This window comes from Liolophura sinensis, chromosome 6, assembly GCF_032854445.1.
Source record: "Liolophura sinensis isolate JHLJ2023 chromosome 6, CUHK_Ljap_v2, whole genome shotgun sequence".
Lineage (NCBI taxonomy): Eukaryota > Metazoa > Mollusca > Polyplacophora > Chitonida > Chitonidae > Liolophura > Liolophura sinensis.
The window spans coordinates 5,980,072-6,006,448 of record NC_088300.1 but is presented as its reverse complement, the minus strand read 5'-3'; the positions used below and the strand labels follow the sequence as shown (position 1 = coordinate 6,006,448).

At 39.3% G+C, this 26,377-nt stretch overlaps 2 protein-coding genes across 2 annotated transcripts; both read left to right on the top strand.

The window, feature by feature from the left end:
- Nucleotides 1-7,366: 7,366 nt before the first annotated feature.
- On the top strand, nucleotides 7,367-19,272 carry LOC135466216 (anti-sigma-I factor RsgI6-like). The gene is made up of 12 exons (XM_064743619.1): nucleotides 7,367-7,542; nucleotides 7,799-7,941; nucleotides 11,128-11,220; nucleotides 11,557-11,725; nucleotides 12,275-12,320; nucleotides 13,068-13,235; nucleotides 14,046-14,101; nucleotides 14,347-14,484; nucleotides 15,668-15,839; nucleotides 16,247-16,357; nucleotides 16,754-16,972; nucleotides 19,009-19,272. Exons 1-12 carry the CDS (start codon nucleotides 7,367-7,369, stop codon nucleotides 19,270-19,272), a joined length of 1,755 nt encoding a protein of 584 aa, XP_064599689.1.
- A 3,834-nt stretch (nucleotides 19,273-23,106) lies between these two features.
- LOC135468752 (leucine-rich repeat and immunoglobulin-like domain-containing nogo receptor-interacting protein 1-B) lies at nucleotides 23,107-25,598 on the top strand. The gene is made up of 2 exons (XM_064747163.1): nucleotides 23,107-23,200; nucleotides 24,220-25,598. The coding sequence occupies exon 2, from the start codon at nucleotides 24,223-24,225 to the stop codon at nucleotides 25,537-25,539; it is 1,317 nt and encodes a 438-aa protein (XP_064603233.1). The 5' UTR covers nucleotides 23,107-23,200; nucleotides 24,220-24,222; the 3' UTR covers nucleotides 25,540-25,598.
- The last annotated feature ends 779 nt before the right edge of the window (nucleotides 25,599-26,377 follow it).

The window sequence follows — 26,377 nt, the reverse complement described above, 5'->3', positions numbered from 1 at the left end:
GGTGGTCAAGTAACTGACACATTTCTGGACTTCCTAATGCGGGCTCTTGGATGAGACCATCTTACGAGCTTCCGCAACCTGGTTTGCACGGTCAGTTAACTGCAAAACATAAAGTGTTGCACAGTTAAGTACCTTTCATATAAAGTGTTGCACAGTTAAGTACCTTTCATATAAATGTGGATTATGGCTATCATTAAAGACATTTCCAAAAGACAAAGAAATATTATGCAGTGTTCACTAAATAATGGAAATTTTTGAATTAAATATTATGTGAAATTAGAATTTAAATACTAAAAATTAGAAAATAATGTCCAGCCATCAGTAAATGTTATGTTATAAATAGTTTTACTTAAAATCATTTTACACCCTTGTGGGCACTTATTTATCTTAAGTGTTAGTGTGGGAAGACCGTCCTCTGCTGTAGAGCCCAAGTTGGGCTTGCCCTTGCCCTTGCCCGATCCAGATCTAGGTAATTCCCAGTCCTGGTTGTCATTCTCTTGTTTGACAATGGTGACATCCTCATCACTGATAGTGACAGGCTTGGATGGGACCCGTAGCGGGTCGAATAGAGGTAGAATGTGTGGGTTGGGAGGTGGAACTGGCAGAGTTGACTGTTCTGAAGTCAGGGAAGTTGAAACGGGAACTGAAACGTTTATAATAACAGTAACACATTGCTTGTTGTTGTTGTTTGTTTTTTTTTTGTTTGTATGTTGCAGGTATCTGATCCTGTGTCCGCGGCACAAAATCAACAAGAAGGAAACATTTATTAATGATTTATTTATTTAATTTTATTCATTTAATAATTGATCAGTTATAGAAGCTACTGAAATTATCAGTAAATAATTATTAAAGTGTAAATAAATATGTACATACTGCTATAAAAATGATTGTAATTCCTTGTTTTGATTTCATGCAAGGCTGGGATAAGTTCTAAAGTTAGATGAATTATTTTAAAAAATTTTTATTATATTTATTAAATTTTGGAAAAAAAAAACTATTTAAAATGCTGTGTACGGAACCAGCCTTGTCAGATTTGCGGCTCTTGCTCCTGCTGACATGGGTGTCAAGAAATGGAAATGTCTTGAATATGTACTGCTCCCTCTCAGTGAGTTCCACAGCCGCTTGACCAGACGACCTTCGTGATCTTGACATATCTCGCCCTCATGGACGTGAAGAATGTGTTAAGCTGATCATCTTAAACAGAAAGCAGATAAAAATGTCAATGTTATTGGAAATGATGAAAGTTTTTAGAGGTTACTACTTGAGTATGCAGTGTCAAATCAAGCAATAGGATTACAACAGCCGTATGTAACTTGGCTGAACAGCTTTTTAATGGAAATTAGCATCTGCCCAGGCGTGGCTTGGAAAGCTAGCATGCTACTGAGCAAGACAAATGTTCATTATGTTCTGTACTGAAGAATAAGCCGTACTCCTACTTTCTGACCATTTTTAAGACCAAAAATGCGGCTTATCCACAGTTGAAAACGGCCCTTACAGGTCAAACTATATATTTTGGCATTCTTCGTCATGTCTGTCTTGCGTTGTAGAAGCCTTCAGTTTCCACGTACCATTCTGCCAGCTCCACCTCCTGCCTTTGATCTATTAGTAGATTGGGCTGCCGGCGCTTCTTCTTCCTGGGCCCATCATCTAAACTGCTCCCATCACTACCATTATCGTCCTGGAACGTGTAATCCACAGAAGTGTCATCAGCAGGTTTAGGAGTGTCATCAGCAGGTGTCCCGGTGTCTTAGTGGCAGCAGCAGGTGTCTCAGTCTCATCAGCAGGTGTGTCACTGTTATCGTCCTGTGTGTCGATACCACCTTGTTTATCAGTGTCATGAACAGGTTAAGTGGCCTCCTCTTCCTGGTCAGAAGGAAGATTTTCCTCCTCCGTTACCTGTAGCAGCCTTGGTGGTGGGTGAGTTTCAGTAGTAATTCTGGTCCCGGACTCCCTGGCACCCAGTTTTGTCCCTCTCTTTGCAGGCATTTTTGCGCTGAAGTGAATTTTGTGAAATATTGAGTGAAATGAGACCGAACGTCAGGACATGTATTTATAACCTCTGATCACGTGCTACACTATTATCGTAAATCAGTTCGTATGTTCGTGTTCTTAAATGTTCTTAAATTGTCGTAAACACATACGAATATTCTTAAACTATTCTTGAAATGTCGCAAATGAATTCGCCGAAGTTCGTGTATGTTTTGAGAAAGATAAGAAATTCTTTTAGGAAAGCAAGTATATGTTCGTAAATGATTCTTAAATGTCTTACCAATTATTGCGAACGTGTATTATTGTCTTAGCTATTCTTAATGTGATCTGGAATCTCCCTAAAATTTTAAGAATAAATTCACTTCAAGAATGTTTAAGGACCTTTTAGGACACTTAGGGCATAATTACGACACATTAAAAATGCTTAAGAACTGTTTACGACAACATACGAACTTTTAAGAATTTAAAACTGATTGCAAAAGTTGAAGAAAGCCTCACGATTCTTTACGAACATTACGAATGTTTACGAATTTGTTCACGAATTAATCGCGACTCTCCAAAGAACAGTTAAGAATGCTTACGAATTACACTTGTAATGATTCGTCTAAAAGTTCGTCTCTGTGTCAACGGGGCTTTATACGATGTCTCTTACTGCTTATGTGGGTGATAAGCGGACGATGACGTTCGTGTGGCCGTCTGCGCACTCTAACGTTCGTGTGGCCGTCTGCGCAGTCTAACGTTCGTTGATCACTTGTCTTCCACCGATATGATGGGCATATCTGTACACATGTGGAAACGTGGGGACGTTTGTCTGTTCGGTTGTTCACGCTGGCCAAGGTGACTCATATCTCATATCCAAACCGAGTAAAAATATGATTCCAAATACTGTTTCCAAATTTAGTTTTTGATCCTTCTCCCGCATGTCAATCACAAGGAAGCTGTTGAAATGTTATATTAATTTTATTTTATTTTTTTTTTGATTGGTGTTTTACGCAGTACTCAAGAATATTTCACTTATACGACGGCGGCCAGCATTATGGTGGGTGGAAACCGGGCACAGCCCGGAGGAAACCCACAACCATCCGCAGGTTGCTGGCAGACCTTCCCACCTACGGCCGGAGAGGAAGCCAGCATGAGCTGGACTTGAACTCACAGCGACCGCATTGGTGAGAGGCTCCTGGGTCATTACGCTGCGCTAGCGCGCTAACCGACTGAGCCACGGAGGCCCTGTTATATTAATATGTATGCATACAGTGGCCACACGCGCTTCCTAAAGCTACATAGTGGATTCAGGTAATCAACTATGCTGATCAAGTTTTCTTTTATATATAATTCAGTGCTTCATGCTTCCTTATTCTAAATGTGTTGCAAATGACACATATACCAAACCATTTGACCACCAAAAGCTGCCGTGTAATAGAATGTACGGCTGGAACAGAGAAGTTGTATACGCACTCATGGTACTCCCAATATAGAGGCTCGAGTAATGTGGTCAGGGCGTTCTCCGCGCATGGCGCCCCCTGCGGGGCAAAATCGTATCTCAGCAGAATACCGCTTTTCACAGTGCATTTCCTGGTAAGCAGAACAATGTACCGTCCTTCACCGAGATGAAGAAAAAATATATTCAAATCTGTCAGTATATCTTCTACGAAAGAAGAAACTCGACTAGATGATGAGATGTACATACGGGTCCTCCATAGTGTATAAAGTTTACAGAAAAAACACTATACGCCTACTGGCCATTGAAATGACGTGCAGGAGCTTGTACAATGAAAGAAGAATCCTCCACCAAAACAATGCCAGCACAGTCTATCCATGATCCTGTATAGCTCCAAACCAACGTCTCAACAAAAATAGCAAGCAGCGAAACACAAGTTCACAAAGTACTGCATACAGATAATGGAATAGGCCTACAAGTGACGAATGTCGAATGGCCGGTAAAATCCTTCACAGTGAATGACCGTAAATATAACTGCCCTCAAGTGGACTTGAGTAAATGACTGCGAGTTTCGCAACTCCGTCGCTCATATTTATACACTATCGTGAAGAAAATTGTGGATGGTTTGATCGTAAACATGCTTACTACACCGATAGATATTTCCAGAATGTATACCCTATTTACAATGACACGAAACTCATAACGCTCGGCTGAATTACAGCGCAGACTACAACGTACACAAAAAGAGAAAATGTGAGCCAGACATTGACCCGGTAAAATAAAAAATAGAATACAATATTTAAAGACAGGGTTCTCGACACTAACCCCACCTCCTAAGGAAAACATCCTAAGGATTTTTATTTATTTATTTATTTGATTGGTGTTTTACGTCGTATTCAAGAATATTTCACTTATACGACGGCGGCCAGCATTATGGTGGATGGAAACCGGGCACAGCCCGGGGGAAACCCACGACCATCTGCAGGTTGCTGCAAGACCTTCCCACTTACGGCCGGAGATGAAGCAAGCATAAGTTGGACATGAACTCACAGCGACCGCATTGGTGAGAGACTACTAGGTCACTACGCTGCGCTAGCGCGCTAACCAACTGAGCCATGGAGGCCCCAATAAGGATTTTACAATCACTAAATATTATACATATATACAATAAAGACAAAATATTACAAGGGATAGCATGTCAGCCACCATGTTATCTTTAGCTGCAATATGAACAATCTCCAGAGCATAAGGCTGTAAAGTCAAACACCATCGCGATAGTGTCTGATTTTTTTGTTCTTTTCTAAAAAAAAAACTTTTCTGAAAACACCAAAGGGTTGTGATCAGTATACACAGTGACATTACCAGAACAACTGGTCAAATACACTTCAAAATGCTGCACAGCCAGCACAAGGCCTAATGCCTCCCCTCTGTAGTTGAACAATGTTTATTTAACTTCGTAGTAAGTAACTCACAGGCTGTTCTATCCCATCCTCTTCTTCTTGGAGCAAAAGATTTCCTACTGAGATGTCACTAGCGTCCAATAACATCTTAAACGGACGGTTAAAATCTGGAGCTTTCTAAATAGGAGGGTTAGATAGAATGGCCTTTAACCTACATGTATTAAAACCTGACTATCCGACCATACAAACTTGACATTCGTTTTAAGCAACTGTATCATTGAAGCAGCAACATCGCTGAAATTGGGTACAGCCATACGATAAAAACCACACAATCCAAGCATTTCAAGAATGTCTTTCTTACAAGTACGCACTGGTAAATCCAGTATGGCATGGAGACTACCTGTTCACCGCCAACATCATGACCAAGGTATGTCACTTGTCCTTTGGCAAATTCTGTCTTTTTAATTTTAGTCACTAAACCTAATGAAGACAAACTAGAGAATATTATCTCCAGATGTTTACAACGGTCTTCCCACGTGTAATTTACAATAAGAATGTCATCTATATAGGTCGCAAATTCCATCCCTTCTACAGTCTTATTGGCTAATCTCTGAAACGTAGCCTCTCTATTTTTTATGCTAAACGGTGTGACACGAAACTGATAAAATCCCAAAGGAGCACCAATGGTAGATATCTCCTTACCTCTATTTGTTAATTGTACATGCCAGTAACCCCCTTAAGGAGGTCAATCTTACTAATAAACCTGGCATTTCCTACCCTATCAATACAATCCTCAGTACGGGGAACAGGATAGGAATCCTTCCTGGTTGCAGCATTGACCTTTCTTTAATTCACATTTAGGCGTATAGAACCATCGATCTTAGGGATAACTACATTTGGTGAACACCAGTCATTCTGACTAGGCCATTGTGTAACATGTACTGTAAATCATACCTGGTGAAAAGCTGTAAGAACGGTCTGAGGAGTAGTTATCTGTTTCATTGGGATAGCTTCTGGAAATCTAGTAGCTGCATACACAATTGTGAAAAGATACTTGTATCCTGATATAGTTCTAAGTAAGGGATCAACGCAATCAGTAAGTACCTTACTAAAAGGTTCATCAAAAAACAGGAATTGGAATTGATGGTGCAGATATTACACTATACTGTAGGTTATCTACCAGCTGACAGGTGAGACATGTGTTACAGAAATTAACCACAGCCCTGTGAATCTTAGGCCAGTAAAGATGGCGAGTGATTTTATACTTTCTGTCTTTCTAATGTCCACCTAATATCCACCTTATGTCCGCCTATTGGAATCTCATGAGCCATTCTAAGTGCTTCCTGTCTATAATTTAGAGGTAAGACAACTAGATTAAAATTGCCCAATGATCATTAGCTGATACATGAGGGGATCTATACTTTCTTCTCAACAACTCATCCTCGATGTAATAACCAACAGGTACATCAACTATTTCCTCCACAGATAAAGCAGACTTATTTAATTCCCTTAATTCACGATCTGACTGTTGTTGTTAAACCACATCAGATCGAGAGAAAACATATCTGTCTTGACTACCCTCTACATCACCAATATCATGAACAAAAGTATCAGCCAAATTCATATTACCTGCTGAATCCTCAGTAGCGATAGAAAAATTGTCTTCCTTCTCTCTAGCTTTTTTCTGTGACCTGGTAACCAGACAAGAGGGAAACTCGTCCTGTATTTCCGTCCAAAACCGGAACACTACAGACATGAGGACACACCTTAACTTTATCTCTTGCTAAGTCATTACCCAGCAAAAAGGAAATACCTTCCACAGGCAAAGTATGAACAACCCCTACAGTTACTAAACCAGTAACCAAATCAGAAGTAATGGTAACTTCTAGTAATGGAACAGACATTGACCAGGTAAATGAAAAAATATAATACAATATTTAAAGACGGGTCTCGTTACAAGCTGGACTTGGATTCACAGCCACATCATAAATCAGAATCTTAAAACAAAAATAAAATAAATAAATAAATCTACACTATTATCCGAAAACATGCATCCATTTGAACCGCAGTCATTATTTATGTATACCGGCGAACAAAGGGACCTTTTGCGTCACCTAACATTGGATATGTGTAAACTACAATAATGACGTTATAGGCGATGCATTATCGGTCATATGGAAAATTTAGTTTTCTCTAATTATCATTATACTGTTTATGAGTCCCTCCTCCTTAGGAAAGTTACCCGGTCAAAAAACAAAAAATTCCTTTGTGAAATAATGAATAAAAAACTGGCTATAGTATGTGATGTTGCTCATATGTGGCCATCATATGTGGCCATCATATGTGGCTTTGGGAAGCGCGTGTGGCCGCCTAACTTCCTCGAGGTACCTCTATGTAGGTTAGGTTCCCTTTATCTTCTAGCGGCCTTGTAGCAGTCCCTTTTGCTACGGTACTAAAACTCGATAAATGCACCACGTGTAAGCGAGAGCTCTTTGATAAATCTCCCAAGCTCTGGACAATCGGCTCGCGCATTTAAAACATGGCGATCGGTTGTGTAGTTCTAATTACAGGTATACTTGTGACTACAACGCTAAGCCAGGAGTTGCTGAAAAATCATGACCTGGAGGGAACTGCGAACTGGGACTGTTACAGCATTCAGTGTCAAGCAACAAGTGATCATCGTAGTGGGACTCAGGCTGTGAAAGCAACAGGAAGGTACATGCTTCAATATGTTGTCATATAAAACATTTTAGAAAAAATGGCTATTTAGGTCTTGCAGTTAAGGTTGGGTTTACATCAATGATAGGGTTTGTAATTTATCTTTATCAATACTTAAAATATCAAAACACCAACGACAAGGTGTACGAAAGTAGATGGTCATGTGGCTTTATTTCTCTTCATTGACCATTCGAGGTAAACGTTCACCGCTTTGTAATGTGGAAATATGTGCTTTACGTTCTGTGTTTGCTAGGCACAATTTTTATGAAGGACCATCTCAGAATGTTTGGGTGAAAGAGCACCACACTTACACATTTGAAGGATGGGCCAAGCTGCTGACCGATAACGGCAAAGGCCAAAGCTTAGAGTTAGAGGTGGAATACAGTCTGAAAAATGGTAACCACAACCAACATATTTCAAGTTCAATTTATTCCAAGAAAAATATTTTTGTAGAAATACAGCTATGGTCTCTTATATGTATAGAGTATAATTAAAACCATCCAATGAGAGATTGCGTTCATGGGTTTCACGTCAGCACTGAAAGCCGAATGGGCACAGACAAAGGATTACATCAGTGGCGGGATAATTTCGGGTGAGCGCGTAATTCTGACGGATTCTGACATATGACTCAGTAGAATCACAATCAAACTTCAACTTACGAGTAGTTCTATCTCGTCATAGGTTTGCCTCACTCCGGAATCACGTGATATTTTAAAACCTGAGGCCACGAGTTTTATCATCTTACCGCTACATATATCATCATACCGCTACGTGTATTGTATGTGAACACAGATCCAATGAAAAATAAATAATGAAGTAAAAGCACCAACATTTCTAATTAATCAAGGCTCCTTACAAACAGATCAATGCTAAATCAATGGTACAATTAAAACAGTAGCAAAGTCCATTAAATTGGCCGCCATAATTAGCTTATCATAAAGTGTAGCGAAGGTTTTTTCATGTGACCTAGAAACCTGCAGTAGACACCTGCCGCAGAATCCTGTTCAGTCATCAGTAGCACCTGATTATAACGCTGAAAGGCGGGAAGGCATAAAAGCTGTAGTTAGTCCAACTTATAGAGGATGCATCTATAGTCAGAGCTTGGGATTAGGTCAGTAAGACATACATTTGTACATATGGGCATTTAGTCTCGGAACAAATAAATCTATATTTAGGTTAACATGCAATGCGGACAACGCCAGGGAAAGCAGAGTGCTTCCATCCTAAATCAGGTTCCTAATAGGCTACAACGTTCCCAGAGCCAGAAACTTGATTACTACTTACCCAGATCCTGTGCTGAACACACCAATCCCAAACCCCCAAAACACAGATTATTACACTCCACTGGTTGGGTGGTACTAATGTGATTGATTGTTGCAGTATAGCAGTCGTATTATTCATCATTAAGCGTGAACATGTTATGATTACTGATCCACAAACCCAGCCACGCCAAGAGTTCCAGGTAACAGAAGAGATTTTTAGCCTCTTCCGGGGTCCATTGATCACCATGGGTTACACCAACGGTAACCGCCCTCACCCTTTTTTGAAGCATCGGTAAAGATTATCACACCAGGATGTATCTCTAAAACAAGGTTCAAGCTCGATTCAATATTCTCACACCATCACCTAAGCTCAGGTTTTGTTGAATCTGACAGTGGCATTATCTCATCAAAACACCAGATACAGGCCTTTAAATGAGTGGTTTTATCCCTACCCAGTTGCTGAAAATATAAGGGTCCGAACGTAACACCTGGGAAACTTGATACTAAGATTCCTAAGACTGACGTTTTTTCTGAATTCAGTATAAAGCCTAAATATGGCATATTCTTTGTTGGCGTGAGAACAGACGTGGGTGTGAATAAAGAATCCCAAACAATCAAATAAAGACACGGTTTTGTTGATGGTATCAGCACATTCTTTAAATGAATCCCCTTGTAAATATGGATCATCAATTTAACCTGTAGAGGCATATCCATTTGATCAGGCTCAGAGAGGCAAAAACTTGTTTTGTCCCATATGTGGATATGAGGCTAGCCCGTGGAAACAAAGGTAAACTGAAATAGTTGACTTCTCCAAATAAATCTGAGGTATTTATGATGGTTCTATGACTGAATAGTAGGCATCATTTAATTTCAACGAAAGCTATATAACAATTCTCACATATAACAATGCGTCATCAAAAATGCAGAGAGAAGGAACTCCATTTTGAAGTGATGGTAACAGATATGAATGTTCAATTGCTTTAAATTTAAAGTCGACCTATAGGTCACATCCGTTTTTGATGTCACGAAAATGGGAGATACAAATGCACCCTTTTCATATTGGAATGTTTTGTTTACTCATTTTGAAAATAGTGTAACTATCTCCGAGTCATTGATGGACTCCACCTTTTCTTTGACCTTTGCTCAGGCTGGCTGGTAGTTCTGATGTGGCATTTCATCAAACCCAATAGTAGCACTATTTTAGCTGTTTTCCTTTCAAATGTCATTCTTAACGTTGATAAATCCTTTCACAAACCTTCGTTTCTCCTGAATCTACAATGGATACTATCTCCTGTCCTGTACCTGTTTGTTGTTACGGTATCGTCGCCCCAAACTTGGGCGAGACTGGCCACTGTAATGTGACTTATACTTCATTTTCCCAGAGGCTTGGACTTCCAAGCAGCATCACGGCTATGTTTACCTTTACCCTGGCCAAAAACCATATCGCCAACTCGGTTCTTAGTATTTTAGTGTCTGCGGCAAATTGTCACCGATTGATACCTCAGTCACCGGAACATCTTGGGTACAAACACTGGCGTACTCTTCACCAGGGAAAGACCTGGTTGCATCCATTCTGTGAAATGAAATATTGTGTGAGGCGCGCCATCTCATCAGCGGCCATAGGAACTATCTTGTTGAAGCCCACTGGAATTGCGTCTTTGTTGCAAATCAGTATCAGGCAGCTGTGCCACCTCCACGTTTTCTGACGGATGCAAAAAGTCCGACAAACCATGAAGATCGTTTTCGTTCATACCTGGTGGGTTATTTATCTCTTTTAGAGACAGAATCCATTTAATTACAATCCAACCACGTGACCAGAGTCTGCAGTGTACACGAGGTCGACTGAATTTTCGATAGTCCGCTCCACAAGAAATTGATGCAATGGTCCATATTTCCGTCTTGAAGTCAATATTGGCAGGGTCTATTCTCATGTGATTCCATTGACGTAGATCTATGACGAGGTTGAATGTACAAGTATGTGTATCGCAGCGTAGATTTGTCAAGGAAACAACGAAAATCGGTGTGCTGTGAACTACAAACACATGACTTGATACCTAAGCTTGGGAATAGTCCATTGGTTTAAAATCACGCAAAGATTTATAACGTTTCATTATTGTGACGTCCTTATACAAGCAATGGTTCACACAGGCATGTGTGAAAATCGACAACTACAATAATGCACTAAGTTTATGGCCCATCTCAGCTGGACTGTTCTGGGCCTAGAGCCTCTGTTGATACGTCTTACAGCAAGAAGGCATTCTTTCTTGCAAGACCTTCGGGAGAGAATTTTTTGCGATATCCATACTGTTCATTTTAACAGGGCAGAAGAGCTATGTGAACGTGGCTCATCACTACAACATGCGTGTTAACTCTGGATGGGTGCATCTGATTGGGTCATTCATCACACCCGGAAGTGAGTAAGCGGTTAATTCAGCAGAGAATAAACCCCATAAATCACGATTGTCAGTTTTCATGATGCTGACTGTATCACCTCAACAAAGATTTTGACGTGTACATTTTTGGTTCATCATAATATGTTGTCTTGTATCTGCGTACCTTTGAATAAGTTGACCATAAATAAACTTATGAACGACGTCAAGATGATCAAGGAGTACATGATGTATATCTCATAATTCTTTTTAAAGAAATGCTATAAAAGTGGGGGGGGGCAATATACTCAGCGGCATTTATTTATTCACAAACACACAAGTTAATCGCGTCACCTATGTACATGATTTGAATGTTGCAGGCCTTGACCACATCCGGGTGTATTTCCAAGGGCCTGAGCCAGGTGTTGAGTTTATAGCTGACGGGGCCTCGCTCACTGACCAGTCCTCGGGTCATCAATCATCGGGAAACTGGAAGGCTCAGACCAGTGAGCGCATTGATCGGCTCAGAAAGAGCAACATTCATTTCAAGTTAGTTCTGGACGTTTCATGATTTCACCATGCAAAGAGAGATTTCATAGACATTCCGAATTGCATGGAACAAAGTAAATTAGGTGAAATATCAAGCTTTCATTAATTTAACAATTTCTCAACAGTATTAAGAAATTTTTAAGAGTTGACTAAAGGAATTGTTAATTTCAGAGCCTGACTTCAAACCTTGTACGTATGTTGTGTAAACTTCAAGTTTGCGATCCTTTATCAAAGTGATGGAATGGTTTTCATGGTTGTAGTGGAGAATATAAATAGACACACCTTGATGTAATACCTGATCTTCACTTAGGGCACGAGTATTGTGCTACTCCAACATAAATATGATTTCACCCACGCCTTCATCTTCGCGATCCGCACACAAGTGTTGTCATTATAACATGCGTGGGAATATGTTCTCTGTTGCTGAAACGAATGATGGTGTGAAATCGTACATACTGACAGTTGATTAGTACTTTTATCTTATCAGAAGCGGTAGAAAATATAACATTTGTTTATGTAATAAAATGTAAAAACGTTTGTGCTTGTCAGAGTAACCACTGACCACGGTGTCAATCCCAACTCGGTTACGATTGAGGTAACTCGTTTTCCTTGTTTTTTCTTGTAGCGTAATCCTTTGACCAGATATATAATACGAAATTTCCACTGATGATTCGAAATTGCTAAACCGTTTTTCTCCAAAATGATCATCTGTGGTCATTTTTATAAGAAATGCTACATTAAGAAAGAAGTACTGTTTTGTTTTAATGTCATTAATCATAATTATAAAATAATGAAATTGTAATGCCACATAAAATTTCATTAATTCTTGAAATTATAAATGCATGGAGTTGTGAATGCTAAAATTATAAGCTTATCCGTTTACCATCGAGTAATCAAATTTATCTGAATTTATGAAGAATTTACTTAACACTGTTCCATAAATGGAATTCCCGCCGTCGTATAAGTGAAATATTCTTGAGTACGGCGTAAAACACTAACCAAAACAGATAAATAAACATACAAAATTCCATAGACACTTAATTCATAACGTAATTTGTCAGCTTGGGTAGAAAACTTCAAGCAGTCATATTTGTTACACAGATTATGGGTTTTATAATGATTAGGGCGTTACAATGTACACTGATCCGATGCAGACTGGTTCATAACAGGGTCGCTTTGGAAACTGAAATTAAGGTCCAAAATCGCTCGTAGCCGGTTATGCCCTCCTGAAATGCAACACTGTACCGAAAAGAAAGTACTGTTACATATAAAATCAGGGGTCACTAGATCTGTACAATTAACTTAAAAATCAGAACTGTCATCATATGGAGTTACATTTCAGACGGTGATGTACAAGCATGCCTTCCCATTCGGCACGGCGGTTGTAGCTTCCATCATGAACAATAACAATGGCGGCTCCGACCAGAAATACCGACAGTTTATATACGACCACTTCAACTGGGCCGTGGTAGAGAACGCATTGAAATGGAGGCAGTTAGAATATTCTGAGGTTGGTGCATGAAAAGGGGGTTAATTAGCGTTTTATTGTTGAATATTTCTTTATCTAAAGCTAGACATGGTTTTAAACATCAGATTTATTTATTTGACTGATGTTACTCCGTACTCAAGAATATTTCACTTATACGACGGCGGACAGCATTATGGTAGGAGGAAATCGGACCCTGTGAAACTGATGATCATCAACAAGTTGCTGTCAGACCTTTCCACGTATGACCGGAGGGGAAGCCAGTATGAGCTGGACTTAAACTCAATGCAGCCGCATAGGTGAGAGGTCCATAAGTCATTGTGCTGCACTGGGACGATGACCACTAGGCCACCTAAACCCTAAAAATCAAATAGCAATTGGTCAGTAGTCTCGCAGGTTTGTATCCAGATGTTAGCTTCGTGCATGTCGAAGTGTGACGATCTCCCTGATTTTCTTCTCCCGTAATCCTGGCCGCCATTATAATGTAGGTAAACTACTGTAAACTCGATTTTTAAACTCAATTTAATAAATAAATAACAAAATGTCTCCCAACACTATAGCTTTAAAGTTCATTGTAAACATTTTGTTACCATAAAATATAAAATTATAAATGCATAAGAAATCATTTTATTACTTTTTACACCTTTCAGAATAATAAATCATAGGTATCGAACTGTTTGCTAGTTAAATATGAAAGATAGAGTTGGTAAACGCTTTAGTTGCTTAGAAATGGCACTGTTTTGGAAAGTCAAATGTCATTCCTAAAAAAAATGTTGAATTTTAACAGTCTATTTTAACAATAAATCCATGATTCGTCTTTATCTATTCTTGCAGGGCCACCCAACCTACGACACAGCTGTAAATGCTATAAAGACTATGAGAAACCATGGGTAAGCTAACATTGTAATGCTCACAGATTTAAACAGTTGTAGTGTTGCATACATGCATAGTATAAGAGGCCTAGTTACAAACGGTCTGCGCATAACCATGTGGAAGGAAGAAGTGCCATAGCTCGAGATTTATATCATAACGAGAATTATCCAACCAGTAATTAGTTCGTGAAAACTACGACACACTCAGCTACGTGAATTGTTGAGCCACTAATGTAATGTATGAATGATTTGTCTCGTTGAAGGATAAAAGTAAGAGGTCATAACCTTATATGGGCCGTGGAACAGTTCGTCCCTGGTTGGTTGAAATCCAAATCACCCTCTGACGTCAGACGCATTGTCGATCACCATCTCCATGAAATAGTAGGCCGTTTGAAGGGATTGTAAGTTTACAACATATATCCAATATTACACGCAGAAATTAATGCTCATCCATACGTTTCATGAGTAAATCTTGCCACCGTATAAATCAATGTAATATACATCAATAATTCAGACGTGTATTCATTGCTACATTTCAATCAGTGTAATGAACAAAAACACTGTGGTTTCAAGGAATAACGTGAATCATATTTTTGACGCTTTCCTGGCACTACAGAACTTCATAAAAATACTGAGCTTATCGTCAAAAAGGAATAAAATGTACAAAAATAATTACAAAAATGATATAAAGGTAACGTAGTTGAGATGTGTTCTAATATGAAGGCAATACAAAGTCATCGAATCTGTTGGCGTCGTTTCGAAGCATCGACGGTTAGCTGCACTTGCTCTGTCACATCACAACTTGTGCTGAAAATTGACAACTCTGACATAAGTTTCTCTCTAAAAGAAAAGACAACAAAACCATAACCAAAGTTATTTCAGAAGAGAGGTTTATACAGAACAAAACGGACACGCACTGGCATCTTTTTATTACGCGCTTGGTAACTCTGTAAATCACCTTTTAATCTAGAATTCTTATGAGGCCATGGGATATGCCATTTTCGAGAAATTTGAAACAAGATGCCGCGTCGTTCGGACCGTACGCTATTATATAATAGGCGAGATACTCCTTTGTCGCGCGATGTACGGTCTCCCCTTATTACAACCGAAAGCCACGTGTTGTGGCCTCCTGCTTGAAACCTCGGTGAATAACGCCAGGCATCCCACTATCACTTTCCCCTTGAAAATAGCTCTAAAGTACATCAGAATTGTCTCTTAATCAGAAGGAAAACAGCCGATTTGATACTACTTTTACATGGTAAAATGGTGATTTATAAACGGGTTACGTAACAGCGGAACAGATGTCTTCTCGGGTGGTAGAAGTATCTCGCCCTTGATTTGTTAAACCTGAGAGCATGACTGGCCGTTCGATTTTCCCTGCGTGGGTGTTTTGTCCACTGCTATATCTCTTTTCCCCATCATCACAAAAACAACAAGTGGCGGTTTTTGAACTTTAAATTGGACTCTTTATCGATAAATACATACATCTGGCCTAGAGTTGTCTTTTCTTTTTAACATTTTTGTTTGCGGAAAGCTAATTGTAGTATACCAATGCTTTCTTAAATGCCATACTTTTACTAACAGAGTTGAACACTGGGACGTGAACAACGAGATGCTACACGGTAACTGGTACGCTACCAAACTCAACGATCCCGACTACACTAAGGGAGTTTTCCAAACCGTTCACAGCATCGATCCAAACGTGAAGCTCTTCTTGAACGACTACAACGTGGTAGCCAACGGCCAGTCTACCGATGTAAGTAAACCTAGCTCTGTGCACTCTCCGAAGCACTAAGGCGTGCGAGAGCGTTCCTCTTAAACTAAAGGTATATAGGGTAATAATAGTGTTATAATTATCAACATCATATCGTCGACTTTGTTGTTTTCCTGTTGTCTTCTATTAAAACAAGGGAACTGATAGGCTTGTACAATTAGCTCAAGGAATGTAATTAAAATGCGTTTTAATGAAGGATTTAAAGTTTCGTAGACTAAGGTTTTCTTCCAGCAAGTTTACTCAAATACAATGTATTCGACCTGGTCTTGACTTGTGTCTTTGAGCCATAAAGAGGTCCTGGATGTGGAATGACATCATTTAATCTATTAAGTACAAATTTAATGGATAAATATATTTATTCATGATATCATTATGCTCCGTTTACTCAGAATTATCTGGCACAGGCGAAGGATTACAAATCTTCGGGTACTCATGTCGGGGGTATCGGTGTCCAGTGTCATTTCGGGGAGAACCAGTATCCAGATTTCTATTCCATTAATGTAAGATTCGTTCAAACTAATTTGAATCTTTTAAGTGTTTTCTGGCTGTTTAAACAGGAATATCCTGCGACAAGTTGAATGTTGCTGTCTGAGACAAATTCTTGATGGTCTATATGACGATGAAACACGGATGACTCAGTTCTAAAACTTTAAACTTGAGTGACATCAACTTCTTGATTTTGGCGTGAACACCAGTCAAATAAATAAAATTAAATAATATCGCTATCAATTAACTGAAATATCCCCAAACACGACAAGAAACATTAATCAATCTGATGAGAAAATAGGTGCAGCTACTGCATGAGTATCATAAAATATGATAAGCGATATTCGAAAATGTAGACTGAATTTGACTGGCTGGGCTGGGTTTATGATTGTTTCTCCATATTTGTACAGTCGCGTCTGGATAAACTTGCGCACGCGGGTTTGCCAATCTGGGTCACCGAGCTGGATGTCCAGTCAAATGACGTGAACAAACGAGCTGACTTTTATGACGCGGCACTCCGTACCTTCTTCTCTCACTCAGCTGTTGGGGGCATCATGTTCTGGGGGTTTTGGAGCGAGCATCACTGGAGGGGAGAGTCAGCCGCACTGGTGTCAGGTCCAGAATTTAAGGTGGGTGTCAAAAAGCAGTGGGATTATTATATATCGCAGATTAAGTCGTGGCTTCCATTGGCCAATACTGGGTCACATGATATTTCACAAAACATGATGGACCAAGATCAGGCGCTCAAGCAAGCCAACGCCGCGCTCACAAGGTACAATCCCACGTTTACGAGGTCATAGCCAACGATCTCGTGCTTATATCCAACGATCTCGTGTGTTTACTCTACTCTGCCTCTCTGACGTCTGCTTGTTTGTCATGTAAACAACCTGACGATGGCTACCTCCCATTTCGATGTACAAATTTGGCGATTTATAGTGCCAGCTGAGCAAGTACACACCGTTTAGAAATACACTGTACATGTTGGGGGGATGGGATATAAGGAAAATACACTGTGCATGCTGGGGAATGGGATATAAGGAAATACACTGTACATGTTGGGGGATGGGATATAAGGAAATACACTGTACATGCTGGGGGATGGGATATAAGGAAATACACTGTACATGCTGGGGGATCGGATATAAGGAAATACACTGTACATGCTGGGGGATGGGATATAAGGGAATACACTGTGCATGCTGGGGAATGGGATATAAGGAAATACACTGTGCATGCTGGGGAATGGGATATATGGAAATACACTGTGCATGCTGGGGGATGGGATATAAGGAAATACACTGTGCATGCTGGGGGATGGGATATAAGGAAATACACTGTGCAGGTTGGGGGATGGGATATAAGGAAAGTTCAGCTCTTGGGAAGTGATAATCAACTCGTGCTTCGCACTGGTTGCATATCATTGCTCTCGAACTGACAATATCCCATCTCTCAGCACGGACTAACTATATAATAATTATTGATTACGGAGTGTAGAACATTTTTCTTTATTCTAGTCCCCCAAACCCCATATTGTCTCGCATTACTTGGTGTACAACGGACAGCCATGTAACAGGTCACAGTCGACAATTACTTTTTCATTTACTTACATGTTAACATTTAGCCTTACAGCACTGTCTCTAAATCTGCGAGCCCCGAGCCCTTCGGCCTGATAACTATTGTCCCGAGACAACTCCAGTCAAATACCTGATATGGGTTGACCAATTTAATTTTCCAAAAAACTGACAAACAGCTGATAGTAGTCAACTGATTTGTCATTGTGATTAACATGACTGTATGTTAAATTTGATGACAACACAGCATTTTGAGTAATTCTAGACCAGTGACGTCTTATAGTTATACAATTACATCACGGCATTTATTTTTTTACCTAATTCCTGCTTAAGCCATGGTGATACGGGGCGTGTAATTTGCTACTAGTAATGCATTTACATGAACAATTAGAATAAAACTGAGGTAAACTGACAGGGGACCTTGTTTTACCGGTTGCGTGTGACTATTTGCCAGCTATTAAATTGTCGTCGCACCTCTGGTTTTTCTCTCAATGTTGTGCGTCTTTAATTATATCACTCCGAGGCCGGTGAAGCAGAACTGTTCACTACTTTTCCCTCAATTTTGTGAAAAAATCATGAAAATTTATGCCTAGAATGGAACTTTGAACAACCAGAAAGATTAGAATACAACAACGATCTACGACGTTTAACACAAACCACCAAAGAACTAAGAAAGTATATTACGTACGAATTTAGAACAGAATCATGCAAAGACAAACAGTCAACAGTTTTCAGTGATGTTGAAGACGTAAGAAATGTTTTAGGGGAATGAGTGAAATTAGTTTTCAAACCGTGTACCATACTAGTATGTAAGTTGTCGTTAATAAAATATGTATCTCAGTTGTGCTTTGATTGCACAACTGAGATGTCCTCCTGCTAACTACTTTTCGCTATTTCTACATTGTTTTTTCTCTCATAAAGTAATTCTTAAATCCCGTAATCGTGAATAATTAAATAAGACTATTTTTTTCTATATGGACAAATTTCACTGAAGAAGAGCGTTTGTCCCATGAAATTCAATTTGGATTTAGAGGTCACCTATCGTCATACATAGATGTCGACAGATGTGAATAACCTTGTCCCTTTTATTGCAGATGAATGCCGCAGGTCAAAAATTTCTTGACCTGATCCATACAGAATGGAAAACCTATAACAGCCACATCCTCTCCAAGGGTTCGGCATTTACCGTGCGAGGATTCCGCGGTGACTACGTTGTGCGCGTGAAGGTTAATGGGGACACACCGTCCACACACAGTACTTCTCACTCGGCAAAAGTGACCACAATGTTAATCTTCATGTTAATGCTCAAGGTTGATATTAAAGCCTTTAGAGATAATAAACTTACAACTGAACATTGAAATATGCTGCTTTTTTATTACTATACACAATTAATTAATACGTCGTGATTATACCTGTAGAGGGCATTATTGTTTCCCCATCTGTTTTAGCTGCTACGAAGTTATACATATTTCTGTACCAAAGATTGCTACCTAACCATGCAGATACTGACTATCAGGTTGCCATGGTAACTAAAGATGGAAAAAATGCAATACATCACATCACATCACATCCATATCTAAGCATACGTCAATATTTAAAACTGTACATAAAGAACAATATTGTATTGAAAGGTGTCATACAAAACAGCTGCCGCTGAGACACGAAGTGAACTCTATGTATAACATACGGAAAAGGCATGCGGATTACAACGGAAAAGTTTTGCGGAAATAGACATATGTGAGGCGAGACCCATTATCCGTTCTGTGTGTATGTATTCAATGAAAATTAAAAGTGCACATGCACAACAACTCTCGGACACGAAACCGTACCTATTTTTATATTACATATATGGCAAATAATAATCGGGTTATTATAACAGCAGCGTACATTGACAGATAATTCTACACCAGAGACGTCTAATACATCACAACTAGAACACCCCGGCATTTTTTTTACCTGGTTCTGCTTGAGCCATGGTGTTGGAGGGGGTTGGGATGCGATTTGCTACTATTTGATTTGAATTAATTTGATTTTTTTTTATTAGCCATGCAATAATAAATATAAACATTTGATTTTAAGACGTCAACAAAATACAGACACAATGTGATAACAATAAAGTCTAGAAAGATATAATACATGGAGAGAATAAAACTCAGGTTGAGCTTGTTCTATCCTATGTATAATAAATAACAGCATTGGAAGGGTGAGGCTGACATTTTAGTTTGTGTCTAAATAAATTTTTTTCTCTCTAAATATATATGTATTAATTTTACCTCAACTATGCCTTAATTCTTTAACGTAAGGATGAAGATTGCAGCTCAGAAAGTAGAAGAGACTGAATGTGCGATTTAGAAGAAACTGATCTTAATGTTAAAGGAAGCCTGTTCCGTTTCCTAGGACCGGAAGTTCTGAATAAATGATATGATAGATTTGTATTATACAATGGTTTGTGGAAGGCTAGATGTCTATCTCACGTGTGATAAGATTTAAAATTTCATGTTTGATAAAACAGGGCTTTAAACTTACAGGAATAGTGTCTTTGGAATAAAAGTAAGTATGAGTTTGTAGTAGAAAATAGAGATAGTTCGGCAAAGGGTAGATTTTCAGTTCGCAAAAAAAGCGGTTGGGTATATGGCAAAGGCGGCCTGATAAAGTAATTGTTTTAATTGCCCTTTTTTGAACTAGGTACAAGGGCTTGAGATGTGTCTGATATGCGTTCCCCCATAATATATCGCCATATAGTCGTTACCAGAGATAACCAAACTAAGAATTGCAGTTATTTTCTGGTTATTGGGTTTTATTGATATATATTTGGTTTGGGAGATATTTAGAGATAACCGGTTGGCCAGAAGCCACGTATAAATTTTTCCAGCTGGCTATACAGTTTTCTCAAGGAATTTGCTGAAACAAGGCAGGACAGAAATAGGTCTATAATTTTCAATGTGATTAGTCTGACCAGATTCATATATAGGCAAGACCTGATCGATTTTTAGACTTTTCGGAACAGTTCCAGAAGTAAGATATAAATTGATACTGTGTGCTAGAGGTGTAAATATTACATCTGACACTAACTTCACGAGGAATGTACGTATTCCATCTAACCCAGGCGAGGATTATCTTTCAGCTTACCTATCCCAGATTGAATAAAATTTGGAGAGACATGCGAAAAGTTGAACTGTGATCCATATAGTTGTCCAAGAAAATCTGTAAATTGTTCATTTGCGGAGTCCATGTTGCTCACTTGTTCGTCTGCTATTCTACTGAAGTACTCATTAAAGTTGTTAGCAATCACGGTCTCATCTCAAAATTTAATGTCACTACCATTTATATTGAAAGCTTGCTTGCTTTTTTACTCCGACACAGTAGTTCATTAATAATTTTCCAGGTCTTTTGTATGTCTTGATTTACTTTGTTGAACCGACGTTCGAAATATTGTTTCCTTGTAAAACGGAGCAGACTATTAACTTTATTACGATAAGTTCTAAATTGCTGACGACTATCCTTTGTCCTGTGTTTAAGATGTCGTCTGTATAGCCTGTTTTTCTCGGGGATTAATACCAGTAAGGCACGAGAAATCCAAGATTTAATTATGTTAATTTTTTTAGAAGTCATGGTTGTTACTGGAAAACACCCGTCATATATAGAAGTAAACTGATCCGAAAAAGTTAGATAGTGCCGAATTTGTATCTTGATTAGTTATTATATTATCCCAAGGGACAGTGAGTTAAGGGAATAGTGAGAATAAGTGAAATACTCTTGAGTACGGCGTAAAACACTACTTAAATAAATAAATAAATAAATAAAAAGTAAAACCGCACATGCAAAACAATCGGATGTATATCTCGGACATGACGTCATACATAATAAAATACAGAGTGAGTACAGGTAAATCAGGTTGCTATCCACGTATGCGATGCATTGTCTACCCAGTTACACCTACGGCAAGAAATGAGATCGTTCAACCAATCGCATGTAATGAGCAGAATACGCAGACCGGACTACGGACGAAAAGACGGTTGATAGCACATATCACATTGCAAGCATTCACTTTTTTATGACGTGCCTTTATACTACTTCGCGAAAATGCCATGTGTCTCTCGTGGGCATACACAGAATTCCTTTGACAAGGTGATTCCTTTTAGCACCTTGTGGTCATATCTTTAGCTCATCATGGCTGATGTTTGACAAGGAATATTTTTTGATTAAAAAAAGTCACCAAACGTAGATCTAAAAACAGCAGGACAGGTCGCTAAGATGAAGCTATGTGTTACATAAGCACATTGATTATCGGGGTGCTAATTATGAAATGGAATTTGTCAACTAAAAGTATACATCCCAAACTTTCGATGTCATTCCACCTTTATGCAGCTTTGACTTTGCTCTACAACCCATACTTCTTACATCGCTATTCTCTACGCTCGCTATATATCACTCTCACCACTAGACAAGCCTGACCTTTGGAGCCTGTGCGACGCACGTAGGCTTGTTGAGGTTTAACCTTACCACTGATGTCCTCGCGCAGAGCTATTTAATTAGCATTCATCAATACCATGGTTTTCAGATCGTTTGTTAGAATTGTTTGTCGTGTATACTTTACGGTAAGAGTGATGCATGTGCATGAAGTATTATTAGAAACAAAGGTTGAAAACAGTGTTGTTGAGATTGCTGACATCACTTTCTGCCTCATTCCAGTAACCTTCGCTTACTTCGACATTTTTATACAAATCTACCAGCGGTGGCAGTGGTGTAAAGCGAACTCAGAGAGCCGTGCATGCAAGGATTATGCTACAACATCCAAAAAAAAAAAAAACCAGCTTTACATGATCACCATTTTCCGATGTTGCTGATGTAAGTGAAGTCATGGACACCTTAGTATTGCCCAGGTTGTGGGTAGTAACCCTGGGTAAAAATGTTTCAATTCTATTTACAACTAAAATTCTGATATATTTTAACTAGGTCCAAAATAACAGTGCAGTGTCAAGAAACCTTAGCGGACAATGGCCTGCTTTCCTTACCTTGACCAGGAGATTGGAAAGCGGTAAAGCTACTTTTGTGTTTAAACTGAAACATATGAAAAAAAGATAGATTAGCCTCTTATCTGTTTGTCTCCAATGTGAGAACCTGCAGTATGGTCATCACGTGAAGAAAGAAAACAACTCTCCAGCCAAGCGATATCTTTCATAGTTGAGCAAATTTTTTTTCTACATTTTGTGCAAACTCACCTGATTGTTGCCAAGTAAGATTATTTTCCAGTCCAGTGGGCGCTGTAAGAGCGATTAGGTATTGGTAAGTATGATTTGATTGTCTTGAAACTCACTCCAGTCTGTGTAACGTTGCTGACACAAGCGGTCTGTTCTCACCTGTTGACCAAACACGAGTATTTTAGTGTATAAACGAGTGTTCAAATCTAGACAAATTGACGAAAGTGTGTTTCTTAATAGTGTAAATGACACAGTGCAACGATAATTAGCTTAACCTTTCTTTGTCTATGTGAATTTAAAACTGAGGTTTTAAAAGCTGTCAATTGCAGAGTTTGTATAGTCGTCTATTTTGATAACGAGTCGTCTCAAGGTTAGCCAACACGTGAACCGTTCGTGATTGCTAGCAGGCACTACCTACTGTAGTCTATATCTTTTAGCCAGTCGCCTATATTCAGCTGTCTGTAAAATCGGTCATATTCCCTACCAAAATTGCCTTTAGCCAGTGACACGCAACAGCCCAAGCTCCACACAATGAATGTCCATATTATTACAAGGAAAATGCAGTTAGAAGACTTTTTCTAATTAGTGTGGAAATTACCAAAGTGTGGAGCTTCTCTAGCAAAATATGTGTGTATCACCAAAACCACTGAAAGTGACGCTCGATTAGGACATATTGCTTTTGATTTATTTATTTATTTATTTGATTGGTGTTTTACGCCGTACTCAAGAATATTTCACTTATACGACGGCCATTATGGTGGGGGGAAACCCACGACCATCCGCAGGTTGCTAGCAGACCTTCCCACTTAGGGTCGGAGAGGAAGCCAGCATGAGCTGGACTTGAACTCACAACGACCACATGTTGTTTTTGAGTGGGTTCAACGCTGATAGATTTTAGCAGCACGCAGCAAACTTAAAAATATATTTTTTAACATTTTTTAGATTTACTCTCGCCAACAACCTTGCATTTAAGTGTATGGATGTATGTGTGTTAACAGCACATACTAGTATCTGTCATTTTCTAAGTATATGAACGGGTGGTAAGTATTATGTATGGTGTATACATATACTGGGATGTTTGGTTCTTTTTTCTCTTCCTTTCAGGTGATGTTGTCGGGTGTGGTGTTGCTGTTGTTTCTATCGACAGAAACTATTAACGGACAATGTCAAATGGAAGGAAAGGTCATTAACTGTAAAGGAAGACATCTTAAAGACGTGCCTTCATTCGATATCTTATCAGACCGAACAAGCGTCTATCTAAACTACAACGACATCGAATACATCCCGCCTAACGCCTTTGTGAACATCAGTGATACTCCAGAATTACACGTTTATCTGGATCACAACGTCATCAACGAAATCGACACAAATGCTTTTGCTGGTTTAGAAAATGTCACTGTTCGCCTCTTCCTCCGAGAAAACAACTTCACTCATGGTTTGCCAGAGGCTATGTCGTCACTAAAACGTCTGACACACCTGAGTTTCAATGGTATTGCCATCTTGTCACCAGTTGTTCTGACTAATGTCAGCAGCAGCCTGGAACACCTCAGTATTGGCTTGGATTCGCTTTCTTCTTGGCCGAAACAGCTTCAGCACCTTTCTCATCTAAATTCATTGCAAGTGTCAGACATGCACTATGGTAGCATACCCAAGGACGCTTTCAGTGGTTTTATCTCGTCTTTAGAATTCCTTGAAATTACGTCTTCAAATTTAAACTCGTCTCTTGATGCCATTTGTCCCCTTGTTAATCTTCAGACCTTGACATTGACCTTCGGTCACGTGAAGGATATCGACAGCTTGTTTCCGATATGTCCGCAAAGGCTTAATTCTACATGGATGCTTAAACTCCAACACGTGACCTTCACTTTATTCCCCGACGTGTTTCACATATTTCCCAAGCTGACGTTTCTAGAAGTGAGTCACAACGACAAATTGCGCTTCATCTCGGACGAGGTTGTGTCGGCCGACAACAAAGTGACAGAGTTGATTCTGCGCAAGAATAACCTTAGGCAGATTCCGTTCGTCGTCCAGAATATGGCGAGTCTTGAGATGTTAGATCTGTCATCTAATCAGATTTTAGTTGTGGAGACGAACGACTTGGGAAATCTCACAAGGTTAAAGAGGTTGATCTTGTCGTCTAATCCCATCGTGGACATTTCTGTCCACGCCTTCAGTCTGCTACCTTCTCTCCAGTACCTGGGGCTGAGTCACACCAATCTCACGCATCTACCCCGTGCCATTCTCTCACAACCAAACATAACTACAGTCGACGTGCGCTCTAACCCCATCGTTTGTGGGTGTGCCATGAACTGGATCCTGAACACTAATCTCATGTCCAGCCTCATCGGAAAATGCTTGGACAAAACCGCGTCAAAGGAATCTAAAGTTGTAGAGTATGTCAAGACAAAGTGCAAGGGTCCTTGAACACTTAAATAGTAGACTTTAACTGATTAATAAAGAAAATGAACGGACATGTGCATGCTAAATATAGTGCCAATTTGACTCTTTCTCAGAAATTAAAGAGGTACGTGCTTAATTTGCTTTTATTTATCATTTCATTAATGTTCCGTTGGTTTCTGTCCCACGTGGTTATACCATATAACCATTGTTCTAGTATCTAACTTTCGGAATAACCATCTTTGTCCCATGCTAAGTTTTAAGTTAGAAACAGTCCACCGTCTCCCACTTCAGTGAAGGGACAATCACCATACACGAAAGCTGGTGTGGTGATTCCCCTACAAGGAAACGGTAGTATGAATTATTTTTCTTCTTATACTATAAAAGGCCATCATTTTATGAATCATACCACATTTAATCAATTCTGGTAATCGATTTAATCAGTTATATAAATGTTGAGCATTTTTTAAATATCTTGATGAAAGAAACAATATACGGATAAGTTTTAGTCCTGATCACTCAAATGTATGGATACTAACTGGCTAATTTGAATGCAGATTTGAAAATGTCGCACCGGTCATCCAAAAACCAACACGGTATTAGGATAATTTGACGATTATCATGTCACGTCGAGGAGAGCATAAATGTATTCCTTAGTCACTCACATATAATACGCAATAGTATTCTCCAAAAGAATCACGCATGAATATCCCGTATTCTTGGAGTGGCAGGGTGTCACTCAAGTCGACAGTTGTATTTGACCGACCCATGCGAATATCAGGCCATGCGACCAGCTGTACTTTAAACAGGCTTCAGTACGGTGGCCTGTTAGTGCCATTCCAAATTTTCAACATTTTCTACTAAT

Bases quoted from the DNA above. Each gene is read 5' to 3' on its own strand.
- LOC135466216 (XM_064743619.1), top strand. From the start codon at position 7,367: ATGGCGATCGGTTGTGTAGTTCTAATTACAGGTATACTTGTGACTACA. The intron at 11,221-11,556 runs GTGAGTAAGCGG...TGAATGTTGCAG, and splicing joins GTCATTCATCACACCCGGAA to GCCTTGACCACATCCGGGTG. The intron at 12,321-13,067 runs GTAACTCGTTTT...GTTACATTTCAG, and splicing joins CCAACTCGGTTACGATTGAG to ACGGTGATGTACAAGCATGC.
- LOC135468752 (XM_064747163.1), top strand. From the start codon at position 24,223: ATGTTGTCGGGTGTGGTGTTGCTGTTGTTTCTATCGACAGAAACTATT.